Genomic DNA, 12,504 nt, shown 5'->3' on the forward strand with positions numbered 1-12,504 from the left:
CAAACAAAAAATTTTCCATTTAAATAGTTATTTACTGTCCGACTAAAACCGTGAAATTAAATTTAGAAAAAACACTTAACATTTTTCACTATTATTTTATTAAAACATATCAAATTTAAATTTAGATAAAAATTTAAAAATTTCTAATAAATATTTTCAAGATATATATATTTCTTTTTGAAAAAATTCATATTAGACAGTTTCATTACTTTTAACTAAGCTAATAATAATCGAAGTATAATTAATAAAAGAAAAACGTATTATATAGTTTTTATAAAATGAAAAAACTCACTAGTTAATTTATTTATTTTAAAAAATACATTTAAATGTTTTTGATATTTTAAAATATTTATTAATCAGTTATTACATTAATTTTAATTGTTAAATATTATAAAAAATTTAAAAAGCCCAGTGATATGAAGAATTAATTATTATATTTTTTAAAATATCAAGGATCAATTAATATATTTTTTAAAATTATATGAACTAAACAGTAAAATACTTAATGACTAAAATTAATGGATGATTAATTAATACACTTTTTAAAATATCGAAAACATTTTAAAATATTTTTCAAAATTGAAGAACTAATTAATGAGTTTTTTTATATTATAGGGATTAAGTAGTAATTTTTTCTTAATAAAATGACAAAAAATCCTATAATTAATTAAACTTTCAGCATATTTTAATTAGCGAAAAAAGTCTTATAACAGATGGAGCTGTAACAAGTATATATATAATTATATTATAGTCATAGGAAACTTAAATTACCTTATTGTAAATTAATCATTTATCCTTTGGGATGTACAATGAGACTTTCCCTGCTTGCGGCGAAATGGATTCTGTCCGAATTTCTATAAACAAAGATTTCTTCACCAATGGAATCTCTTTTGGCCCTTCAATATTACAAGAGAACTAGTTCACGTTCTCAAATGTCAACTCTACAACTCTCTACAAATACCCTATGCATTGTCTTCGTCCATCATCAAGAACTTGTTTCTCCAGCTAGTAGTTCAGTTCTTTTGATCTTTTTTTCTTTCTAAGGAGACAAAGATGGGTGATATTGAGGGATCCCCAGGTAGCTCCATGCATGGAGTCACCGGAAAAGAGCAAACTTTTGCCTTGTCTGTGGCTTCACCGATTGTCCCGACAGATACAACAGCGAAATTTGACTTACCAGTTGATTCTGAACACAAAGCCAAAGTGTTTAAGCTTTTCTCTTTCGCTAACCCTCATATGAGAACCTTTCATCTTTCTTGGATTTCCTTCTTCACTTGCTTTGTCTCTACTTTCGCTGCAGCTCCTCTTGTTCCTATCATTCGTGATAATCTCAATCTTACCAAAGTTGATATTGGTAATGCTGGTGTTGCTTCTGTTTCTGGAAGCATCTTCTCTAGGCTTGCTATGGGTGCGATTTGCGACTTGTTAGGTCCAAGATATGGATGTGCGTTTCTCATAATGTTAACTGCTCCAACTGTGTTTTGTATGTCTTTTGTGTCCTCAGCTGGAGGCTACATAGCCGTCAGATTCATGATTGGATTCTCTCTTGCAACCTTTGTGTCTTGCCAGTACTGGATGAGCACTATGTTTAATAGCAAGATCATAGGGCTTGTCAATGGAACCGCAGCTGGTTGGGGGAACATGGGTGGTGGTGCAACTCAGCTGATAATGCCTTTGGTCTATGATGTGATTCAGCGAGCTGGTGCAACTCCATTTACTGCTTGGAGGATAGCATTTTTTGTTCCTGGATGTCTTCATGTGATCATGGGAATCTTGGTCTTGACTCTAGGCCAAGATCTGCCTGATGGGAATCTCGGTGCCCTGCAGAAGAAGGGTGATGTCGCCAGGGATAAGTTCTCCAAGGTTTTTTGGTATGCCATCACAAATTACAGGACTTGGATCTTTGTCCTTCTGTATGGATACTCCATGGGCGTTGAACTCTCCACTGACAACGTCGTCGCCGAGTACTTCTACGATAGGTATATATTTGCTTAACTATTCCTTCTCTTTAATCTTCAAGTTTCTTCAACTAATGATAAAATCTTCATTTTCATGACAGGTTCAATCTTAAGCTTCACACGGCTGGCATAATTGCTGCTACATTTGGTATGGCGAACATTGTTGCTCGCCCCTTTGGTGGGTTTGCTTCCGATCGAGCTGCAAGATATTTTGGCATGAGGGGCAGATTATGGGTTCTCTGGATTCTCCAAACCCTAGGAGGAGCCTTCTGCATCTGGCTTGGCCGAGCCAATTCTCTTCCAATTGCTGTGTTGGCCATGATTCTCTTCTCTGTTGGAGCTCAGGCTGCTTGTGGAGCTACTTTTGGTATAATCCCTTTCATTTCTCGACGATCTTTGGGTATTATTTCCGGCATGACTGGTGCCGGTGGTAACTTTGGTTCTGGTTTGACTCAATTGATCTTCTTCACAAGTTCAAAATTCTCTACAGCAACTGGTCTTTCTTTAATGGGTGTCATGATTGTTTGCTGCACTCTTCCTGTTACATTAGTTTACTTCCCACAGTGGGGTGGAATGTTCTTTCCACCGTCGAGAGACGTCGTGAAATCCACCGAAGAATTCTATTATGGATCAGAATGGGACGACGATGAGAAGCAAAAGGGCTTACACCAACAAAGCCTCAAGTTCGCCGAGAACAGCCGGTCGGAGCGTGGGAAGCGAGTTGCCTCAGCTCCAACACCACCAAATTCCACCCCCAACCATGTCTAATCAAGATTGATGATTGTTTAATTAATTTTTGCTTGTGTGCTTCATCTTGTTTTACTCTAAACTCAGATGTTTAAAAAATTTCCTTATATATATCATATCTGGAATATTCAAAGGATTCTTGTAAGAGAATAGTTGATTAATGGAATCCATCTGGAGAATCATAGATTCAGATCTCAAGGAATATTCAAAGATTCTAGCTAGACTAGAATCATCTAGCCAGGTACATTGGCATTCTGTAACTGGATGGAATTGGAGAAATGAATTTAATAATGATTTAGATTCTCAATTATTAGCTGAGTTACTGCAAACTTACGTGTCTTTTGATTATAAAATAAAATACAACTTAAATATTCATCAGTTTGTTAATTTAAAAAAGAAAGAATGCGTCTGTAGGTTAAGTAGTTGGCAGGTAGCGACTTTAGAAAATATTGTGAAAGTGTCCCTCAACTACCAGCAAGCCATGGATTCATAGTTTAACCTTCGACTTAGATTTTTTATTTTCGCTTATTTTCGCGTATACAATTTAAAATTTAATTGCTCAATTAATTTAAATTTGTATCGTACATATCTATTAAAAATAAAATATTTATTTTTAAATTTTAAAAGCATTATATATATATATATATATAAATCGAAGTTAGACGGCTTATCAAATTACCCCATCCTTATCTGCAGAGCCAACAAGACTGAATAATGACATTTTTTTAATTATTTGAATTTAAATGGTGTTTAAAGTTAAAATTTAATGATTTTAAAAATGATTTTAATTTATTAAATTAGAACTTGTCGATTCAGTATTAATGAGATATAAAAATAATAATAATTTATATATATAACAAATTATTTTTTTAAAGATTGATATGTGACTTCTATCCATTAAAAATTAGAAAACGTGAGATAGAGTTTCTAAGTGGAAAACCAGAATTTCCAATTTTTCAATCTGTAACTATGATTTAGAAATTCGAAAAAGAAAAACTAAGATTTAGAAAATAGTTTTGAGATTTTATCCACGTATCTGAAAGTTAGGTGGAAGTACAGACAAATTAAGGTTAGGTTCTATTCCTAGATATCAGCCTGTCTCTCACCATGCTAAAAATAATAAATTCTCTGACATGTCTTTTTTTCCAATGGTAAAGGTTGTATTGCATTAATGGCCTAACCCATGTATATCAAAAACAAGATGCCCACGGCCTCAGTAAAAATAAGCTACATAGGAGGCCCAACCGAGCCGGACCCAAGCCCAAGCCAAAGCCTAACTCTAAAACCTAGCTAATCACCACAAAGCGAAGAACCACCCACGTTGGTCAGTTGTGCCACCACTGAACGCCATAATACGATGAAAGCAACTCAAATCACAAAATACCAAGACAAACATCTGAACCGCGGTGGTAGCCTAACTCTAAAACCTAGGTAATCACCACAAAGCGAAGAACCACCGACATTGGTCAGTTGTGCCACCACTGAACGCCATAATACGATGAAAACAACTCACAAAATACTAAGACAAACATCTCAACCGCGGTGGTAGCCTACTCTGCATGGCCTGCAAGGAAACGGGTCAACAATATCGCTTTAAATCAATTAATTCACAAAGTAATATTCTCTGCATGGCCATTTTTCAATCAACTCAAATCTCTTTAGGCCATCGGAGATTTCCAAGGAAACGTTGCATGCAACTATATAAAGGGTCCTTTTCTCCTCCTCTTTCTTTTCCTCCATCAAGCTTGCAAAAACCCAAAGAAAAAGTAAAAACACCAAGGTAACTCAAAAGAACTCCTCACAAAACAAGCACCGTTACTTCAAAAACTCAAATCAATATATTCACAACTCCAACTTGGCGGTGGAGAAGACAACCCATACTGAGTCAAGGGAGGAAAGCTTTCTTGCTCGATTTTATAGAAAAGGCCGACATACAGCAGATGAAAGAGGACCTACCCCCAAGGATTGGTGAGAAAACAAGAGAGCGAAATAGAAACATTCTCTGTCCTGTTAACCACCCAAAAAAAAAAAAAATTGTAAAAAACAAACTTTTTCTATGAAAGGCCAAACTGGTGAATGGATATAATATTTTTTATTTAATTAATTTTGACTAAATTTATTATTGTGCCAAATTGCTTCTTACATACTAAAAAAAAAAAAAGGAGAATATTACTTTTTCTTGAAAGCGACATTGTTGATTTAAAAATGGTTTCAAGCTTTAATTTGGTTTCAAATATATCTGAGAATAGTATGGAGTTTAGTTATTTCTTATATTTCATGCCCATTCAGTTGTATAACTCGCACAATTTAATGGCTAGAAGCTAATATCATCCTCGGTTATAAAGAAATAGAAATCAATTAACGAATTTTTATATATATAGAAAATTCTGCTCTAACTGTAAATATGATAAAGATAATAAATATTACAATTTTAGTTATGTAATTTGACCACCTATCACTTTCTTAATTATATGCTATAAAATTTATTATTAAATTGAGACAATTTAACAAGTTTTATTTTGCTTTCGAAAAAAAAAAAACAAGTTTTATTTTTTTCTGTAAGCCTCTTAATTTTGATTCTTTTGAATCAAGATCTCTAATGGATATTTCCCATAATTCTTCCCATAATAATGTCCAACTTTTCTCAGATCATACGCAATCGGATAAAGTAAAGATTTGCTTCAATATCCCTCCTTTGATGCATTCTGATGGCATTTTTGAACACCCAAAATCTCCAGAGAAATTTCTAACTTACGCGTTGCCACTTCTAGAATTGCAGTTGACTCTCATCATCTTCACCACAAATGTATTATATTTCATTCTCAAGCGTATTGGAATCACCATGTTCATCTGCCAAGTACTTGTAGGTGGCTTGTTTTAAATTACAATTATTCTCTTCTTCATTATATTGTTGTTTTTAATATATTATCTTTTATTTAAATTATTTTTGAACTTTTATTTTATAAATCAAATATTAAAAATCATAAAATAAAAAAGGGTCTTATTTATTTAACGTTTTCTATATTCTATCAAGTAATATATATAATATTTATTGATATAATATATTGTTGGAATATTAAATTACAGATGTCTTTTGTTGCTGTCTTATTTTCTATTTATGGTGATTTTTAATATTTATTTTGTTAAACAGACAGGTATAATTCTTGGTCCTACATTGTTTGGAAGATTAGAGTTTATGAGACGAGTAGTTTTCCCCCTGGAAAGCCAACCGTTTCTCACTTCAGTAGGATTACTTGGATTTTCAATCCACATATTCTTGAATGCAGTGAAGTTGGATTTGGGAGTTGTGGTCAGAAGTGGAAAAATAGCTATGATAAGTGGTGCTTTATCTGTCATTACTCCAATAGTATGTGGTATGGGTGTGTTAATACCATATAAGGAACATTTACTAGACAAAAGGTCATTCACTTCAGCTTCGACCGTGGTATTCCTAAATTGTTACTCTACATTTTCTTTCATTGTTCGTGTCCTGGAAGAACTCAAACTTGTGAATTCAGAACTCAGTTATATAGCACTATCTTCATCATTGACTAGTGATGTAGTTGGGATGGGTGTTGTATTTTTTTCTACCATAGCTCGTCAAAAAATGTCAATCAGAGAAGTTATGACAGATGTGTCAGGAATGGTTGGCTTTTGGATTGCTGGAATCTTCATTTTTCGGCAATTGGTTATGAGGGAGATCAGAAAGACTCTTCCTGGCTTACCTTTAAATTCTTCCTTCATTTATTTAATCTTGGCATTGATGGCAGCATCTCAAGTATATTACGTTTTCTTCATTAATATACAATGCTTGGGGGCTTTTATCTTTGGATTACTGATCCCAGCTGGACCGCCATTAGGATCTGCTTTAGTAGACAAGCTTGAAAGTTTCACAATTGGAATCCTTTTGCCTATAACAGTTTCCGCAGGAGTAATGAGAGCAGATCTAACCCTCATCTTTACTGAATTTGCAAAAGCAGAATTCTACATTGCAATCATATTTCTGTGTTTTGGATCCAAATTGGTCGGATGTTTGATACCATCATTATGTTGGAAAATACCCTTAATTGATTCTGTGATTTTTGCTGTAATTATGACCAGCAGAGGTCTCATCGAGATAATAATTTACACACTTGCAATAGATTTCATGGTAATTCTCTTTGAAAATTAATTTTGTATATATCTCTTATGTATTAACAAGGTCATCACTGGCTAACACGTTTCTTGATTATATTTTGTAGTTGATAGAAGAAGTGGTTTTCTCCACCTTGATTTTATGCTTGTTAATGAATGCAATCTTTGTTGCAATAGTTGTGAAGAATCTTTATGACCCATCAAGGAAATATGCAGGCTATCGAGCAAGGAACATTATGAGCTTAAAACCTAACTCAGAGCTTAGAATTATGGCATGTATTCACAAACCTGAGAATGTAACTACAATCACTAGACTTCTTGATGCTTTTCACCCTCACAAAGACAGACCTATTGGAATTCATATCCTTCATCTCATTGAGCTAGCTGGTAGAGCCAGTCCACTCCGTATATGCCACCTAAAGCAGAAGCCAGTATCTGAGTCTTGCTCCCATAATGTCATCTTTGCTTTCAATCAGTATGAACAAAACAATTGGGATTCTGTATCTATTATTTCCACTTATACAACAATATCTCCTATCAATTTAATGAATGAGGATATAAGTATACTCGCCCTTGAAAAGCTTGCCTCCCTCATATTACTCCCCCTCCATAAGAGATGGAATATCCATGGAGATATTGAAGCTGAAGACCAAAACTTAAGGGCCGTAAATATCAAGGTCCTTGAGAAAGCTCCTTGCTCTGTGGGAATTTTTTACGATCGCGGCAAGCTTGGTCGCTTATCTCCACCAGTAGGATCACAAGCGCGGATATTTTCAATTTGTATGATCTTTTTAGGGGGTAAAGATGATTTTGAGGCCTTGTCTTTATCTAGACGTATAGCCAAGCACTCAAATACTTGCTTAACAGTCATCAGTTTCCTTCCAGAGGATGATCGACTAATCCATTATGAAGAAAGAAAGCTAAACTCTCTAGTATTGGAGGATATCAAGGAAAACAGTGGATTTCGATCCAATATAACATACAAAGAACTTGTAGTTAAGGATGGACCACAAACAGCATTGATTATACATTCAATAATGAATAATTATGATCTTTTTATAATTGGAAGACGTTGGGGCATAGAATCCCCTCAAACTGCTGGTTTATCAGATTGGACTGAGCTTCCAGAGTTGGGGATCATTGGCGATCTACTTGCCTCTAAAGATGTCCAAACCAAAGCTGCTGTATTGGTGGTGCAACAACAAAAACACATGAAATGAAAGATATGTCTACTTTAACATGTAACCTAATAATATAATTGTGTTACTGTTTTTATAACGATAAATAAAAGAAGCATAGCCATGTGTCTTTGGCTAGCTTTTATATATCCAGACCTTATTTAGTATTCTAGTATTGTCATGTATGAATTTCTTGGCTAGACCCTGTGTAAAAAATTGAGAGAATGAAATTACATGCAATACTTTAATATAGTGAGATGGTCTTGTTTCATTTCGGCTTTGACTCCTCATGCTGGTGTGAAAATAAAATATTTTCTCTACCCAGGAATTTGAATAGTGTCGACGGTGAGTTGTCAAGTGGTGCATCTAATGGATATCATCTCATATTAGGTGGTAGGTCATGCGGAATTACGTTAGATTGAGGGTATTAATAATTGATTATCAACCTTTAGTCTAAAAAGATTAAATTTGAGGGTATTACTTTTTTAAGTATCATTTATCATTTTGAAATATTGTATCGAACTAATAATATTATAGTAATTTATTAAAAAATTTAAAATTTTTTAACTTTTATGAAGCATAAATTTTTTAAAGGTGGTACGAGTCTATTGGATTAGCAATTTAGAATAATGAAATGTTACACTAAACACATTCAATAATTTTCCCTACAAATTGATCCCTTTAATCCCCTTTCCCATCCCACAGAGCATAGGATTATGCATCATATTCATCAATTAAATGAAATCTTAATACACGTATACAAAATCTGAATGTATTGATCCTCTTAGCTTCAACATTTGAAACAAAAATATGGCCCTATAGAGCTTGGAACGCTAGTCAACAGGCTCACAATGATTTTATAACTTTGGCTAAAATTTGCCCATTAATAATAACACAAGTGTTATTTTTGTATAAATATCATTATTAATTAGGGTTTGGTATTGATGATTCAGAAAGGGAATGAAAGGACAAGGTTATCCTTTGGGATATACGATGAGTTCCCCTCAAGTACAGACAGTTGAGATGCGAGGACAAGTTGTTTATGTTTGTTTTTTTATTATTATTTTTAAACCGTTTACTCATCAAATGGCCCAACTGTCTCACAACAGTCATGGACTTGCTACAATTTTCAACTTCGAATTCATATAAATACCAGAAAATCTCGCCTCTCTTAATTATCACTTCTCTACTTAGCATCATCTTCATCGTGAAGTAGAGAGGAAGTGAAAATGGCTGATATTGAGGGTTCTCCAGGAAGTTCAATGCATGGAGTAACAGGAAGAGAGCAAACATTTGCCTTCTCAGTTGCTTCTCCAATTGTCCCAACTGATACGACAGCAAAATTTTCTATCCCAGTTGATTCTGAGCATAAAGCCAAAGTTTTTAAACTTTGGTCCTTTGCTAATCCTCACATGAGAACTTTTCACTTATCCTGGATTTCCTTCTTCACTTGCTTTGTTTCTACCTTTGCAGCTGCTCCTCTTGTTCCTATCATCCGCGATAATCTCAACTTGGTTAAGTCAGATATAGGAAATGCTGGAGTTGCTTCTGTTTCTGGAAGCATCTTCTCTAGGCTTGCAATGGGTGCGATTTGTGACCTTCTAGGTCCAAGATATGGGTGTGCGTTTCTCATAATGTTATCTGCCCCAACTGTGTTTTGCATGCCTTTTGTTTCCTCAGCTGGAGGGTACATAGCCGTCAGATTCATGATCGGATTCTCTCTTGCAACCTTTGTGTCTTGCCAGTACTGGATGAGCACGATGTTCAACAGCAAGATCATAGGGCTTGTCAATGGAACCGCAGCCGGATGGGGGAACATGGGTGGTGGTGCAACTCAGTTGATAATGCCTTTGGTCTATGATGTGATTCAGAGAGCTGGGGCAACTCCATTTACTGCTTGGAGGATAGCATTTTTTGTTCCTGGATGTCTTCATGTGATCATGGGAATCTTGGTCTTGACTCTAGGACAAGACCTGCCTGATGGGAACCTCGGAGCCCTGCAGAAGAAGGGTGATGTCGCCAAGGATAAGTTCTCCAAGATTTTGTGGTATGCCATCACAAATTACAGAACTTGGATCTTTGTCCTTCTCTATGGCTACTCCATGGGAGTTGAATTATCCACTGATAACGTCATTGCAGAATATTTCTATGACAGGTTCATTTGAAATTCTCATTGAAACATCAATCAATTTCTCCATTAGTCCCGAATTTGAACTAACTACAAATATGGATGGAACAGGTTTAATCTCAAGCTTCACACTGCTGGAATAATTGCTGCAACATTTGGCATGGCGAACATTGTGGCTCGCCCCTTTGGTGGGTATGCTTCTGATGTAGCAGCAAGACAGTTCGGCATGAGAGGAAGGCTATGGGTTCTTTGGATTCTTCAAACTCTAGGAGGTTCCTTCTGCATCTGGCTCGGCCGTGCAAATTCACTTCCCATTGCTGTCCTAGCAATGATTCTCTTCTCTGTTGGTGCTCAAGCTGCATGTGGAGCAACATTCGGTATCATTCCCTTCATTTCTCGACGATCATTGGGTATTATATCAGGATTGACTGGTGCTGGTGGAAACTTTGGTTCTGGACTGACACAGCTTATATTCTTTTCAACCTCAAGATTTTCAACAGCAGCAGGCCTGTCATGGATGGGAGTTATGATTGTTGCCTGCACTCTTCCTGTTTCATTGGTTTACTTCCCGCAATGGGGTGGAATGTTTTTTCCAGCTTCTAAGGATGTCCAAAAGTCCACTGAAGAATTCTATTACGGATCAGAGTGGAACGAGGAGGAAAAGCAGAAGGGTATGCATCAAGGAAGTCTGAAATTTGCGGCCAACAGCCGATCGGAACGTGGCCGGAAAGTTGCTTCTGCACCAACGCCACCGAACACTACACCAGTCCATGTCTAATAGTGCAGAATGAAAGATCAAGAAAAATCATCTATAATAAAGCAATGTATTTATCATGCATAAGATTCTTGTTCTTGTTTCTTGCAGTTGAATAAGAATCTCAAGGTATCCATGTAAGGATTCTGGTGTGTCGGGCCTTCAGGCATCTTCAAACAAAAGTATCTATCTGTCCTTTTTTCTAATTTGATCTCTGAGTTATTGGTTTGATTAATAATTAGTTTGTAATACAGTGGATTCTCAGTTGTTTCCTGGATTCGAGGAGAGTTGACTTGACTTAATTTGGATATTATAATAAGAATCATAAGCTAAACAAACAAGCAAGAACTGAATCAGCATGATGTTCATATGATGTTTATCATAAATTATTAGAATTCTTTTTTTTTTTTTTTTTGAGAACGTTAAATCATGATAATAAAAATTTATCATACTTACCCACTTGTCGTGGCAAGTGGCTGTCTGAATTTGATGGAAATATTTGTTTTTAATAAAAAGAAAAGAAAGGATGAGCTAATCCTCATTACATCGATAAATTATTTAATATTTTCGGTGCGTGTGATACTTCACTCATAAATAGTAATTTTATTTTTTACCATTCAGTCAAAAGTTAATATTATTTGAGTGAGGATGTACCATAGATTTTGGCCAATACGGTGATGAGATGGCCTCCACTGTATCTGTATGTATAGCCAGAAAACAAGAGTTTGGAGTTTGGGCCTTTGGGCTTGGGGATCAGCCCAGAAGGATTAAGCTTCTGTAAGACCTTTACTTTGTTAATAACTATTTTGAATGAAATGATAAATTTTAAAATGCTGAGTAATTTTTAAGAAAGAAAAACAAAAAGACATAAGAACAAAAAGAAAAACATAATTATCGGTTGTAAAGCTAATTTTGACAAAGTTTCCATTGAAATTGCTTAGATGTTAGCAATTCTTGAAGGATTGTGATTGAATTAGATTGTTGAGGGTTGAAAACAATCTTTATCTCCTAAAAAAATCATACAAATAGAAAACAATCGCGCTTGTAATCCTAATGATGAAGATCCCCACAGAACAAGGAGCTTTTTCAAAGACCTTAAAATTTACAGATTTTAAGTTCTGATCTTCAGCTTGTAAAACATTATAAAATACTGTGAGTATTGTAAAAAAAAAAAAAAAAAAGAAAAACTCATACGCCTTTTCTCGGAAAATAAATTCATATCAATACCGCAACAGATTCCCAGAAGGAAAACCCAAAACAAACATAATGGATTAATCTAAACCAAAATAATAATAATTTTGATTATTGTGAGAGAAGAAGACTGTGAGGTCAGAGCTAAGGGAGAAATTAAAAAATACTAGATGTACGGCTAGTACAATTCCATTATTATTAGTTAAAATTAATTAATAAAACAAACATGATATGTACGGTATTCATATTATAATCTATCGATGTTTCCATCCTAAGCTAGTTATACAATCTAGATCTTCAACCTATCCTTTAAAATTTAAAAAATAAAATAAAATCGCTAAGCTTAATTAACTAAAATCGAAAGAGAAGTCAAAATTTCTAATTTGTTAATTCTGCATTAATTTTTTTTAGTTC

The 12,504-nt window shown here is 34.7% G+C and overlaps 3 protein-coding genes across 3 annotated transcripts; all 3 read left to right on the top strand.

Moving 5' to 3' along the window:
• The first annotated feature begins 975 nt into the window (after positions 1 to 975).
• Positions 976 to 3,012, top strand: LOC110626356 (high-affinity nitrate transporter 2.1). The gene is made up of 2 exons (XM_021772198.2): positions 976 to 1,979; positions 2,060 to 3,012. Exons 1-2 carry the CDS (start codon positions 1,054 to 1,056, stop codon positions 2,724 to 2,726), a joined length of 1,593 nt encoding a protein of 530 aa, XP_021627890.1. The 5' UTR covers positions 976 to 1,053; the 3' UTR covers positions 2,727 to 3,012.
• Positions 3,013 to 5,304: 2,292 nt separating this feature from the next.
• Positions 5,305 to 8,059, top strand: LOC110625717 (cation/H(+) antiporter 11). Its single transcript, XM_021771345.1, has 3 exons — positions 5,305 to 5,562; positions 5,857 to 6,855; positions 6,947 to 8,059. Exons 1-3 carry the CDS (start codon positions 5,305 to 5,307, stop codon positions 8,057 to 8,059), a joined length of 2,370 nt encoding a protein of 789 aa, XP_021627037.1.
• A 1,147-nt stretch (positions 8,060 to 9,206) lies between these two features.
• LOC110626314 (high affinity nitrate transporter 2.4) lies at positions 9,207 to 11,187 on the top strand. Its single transcript, XM_021772137.2, has 2 exons — positions 9,207 to 10,172; positions 10,257 to 11,187. Exons 1-2 carry the CDS (start codon positions 9,247 to 9,249, stop codon positions 10,921 to 10,923), a joined length of 1,593 nt encoding a protein of 530 aa, XP_021627829.1. The 5' UTR covers positions 9,207 to 9,246; the 3' UTR covers positions 10,924 to 11,187.
• The last annotated feature ends 1,317 nt before the right edge of the window (positions 11,188 to 12,504 follow it).

This window comes from Manihot esculenta, chromosome 11, assembly GCF_001659605.2.
Source record: "Manihot esculenta cultivar AM560-2 chromosome 11, M.esculenta_v8, whole genome shotgun sequence".
Classification (NCBI taxonomy): domain Eukaryota; kingdom Viridiplantae; phylum Streptophyta; class Magnoliopsida; order Malpighiales; family Euphorbiaceae; genus Manihot; species Manihot esculenta.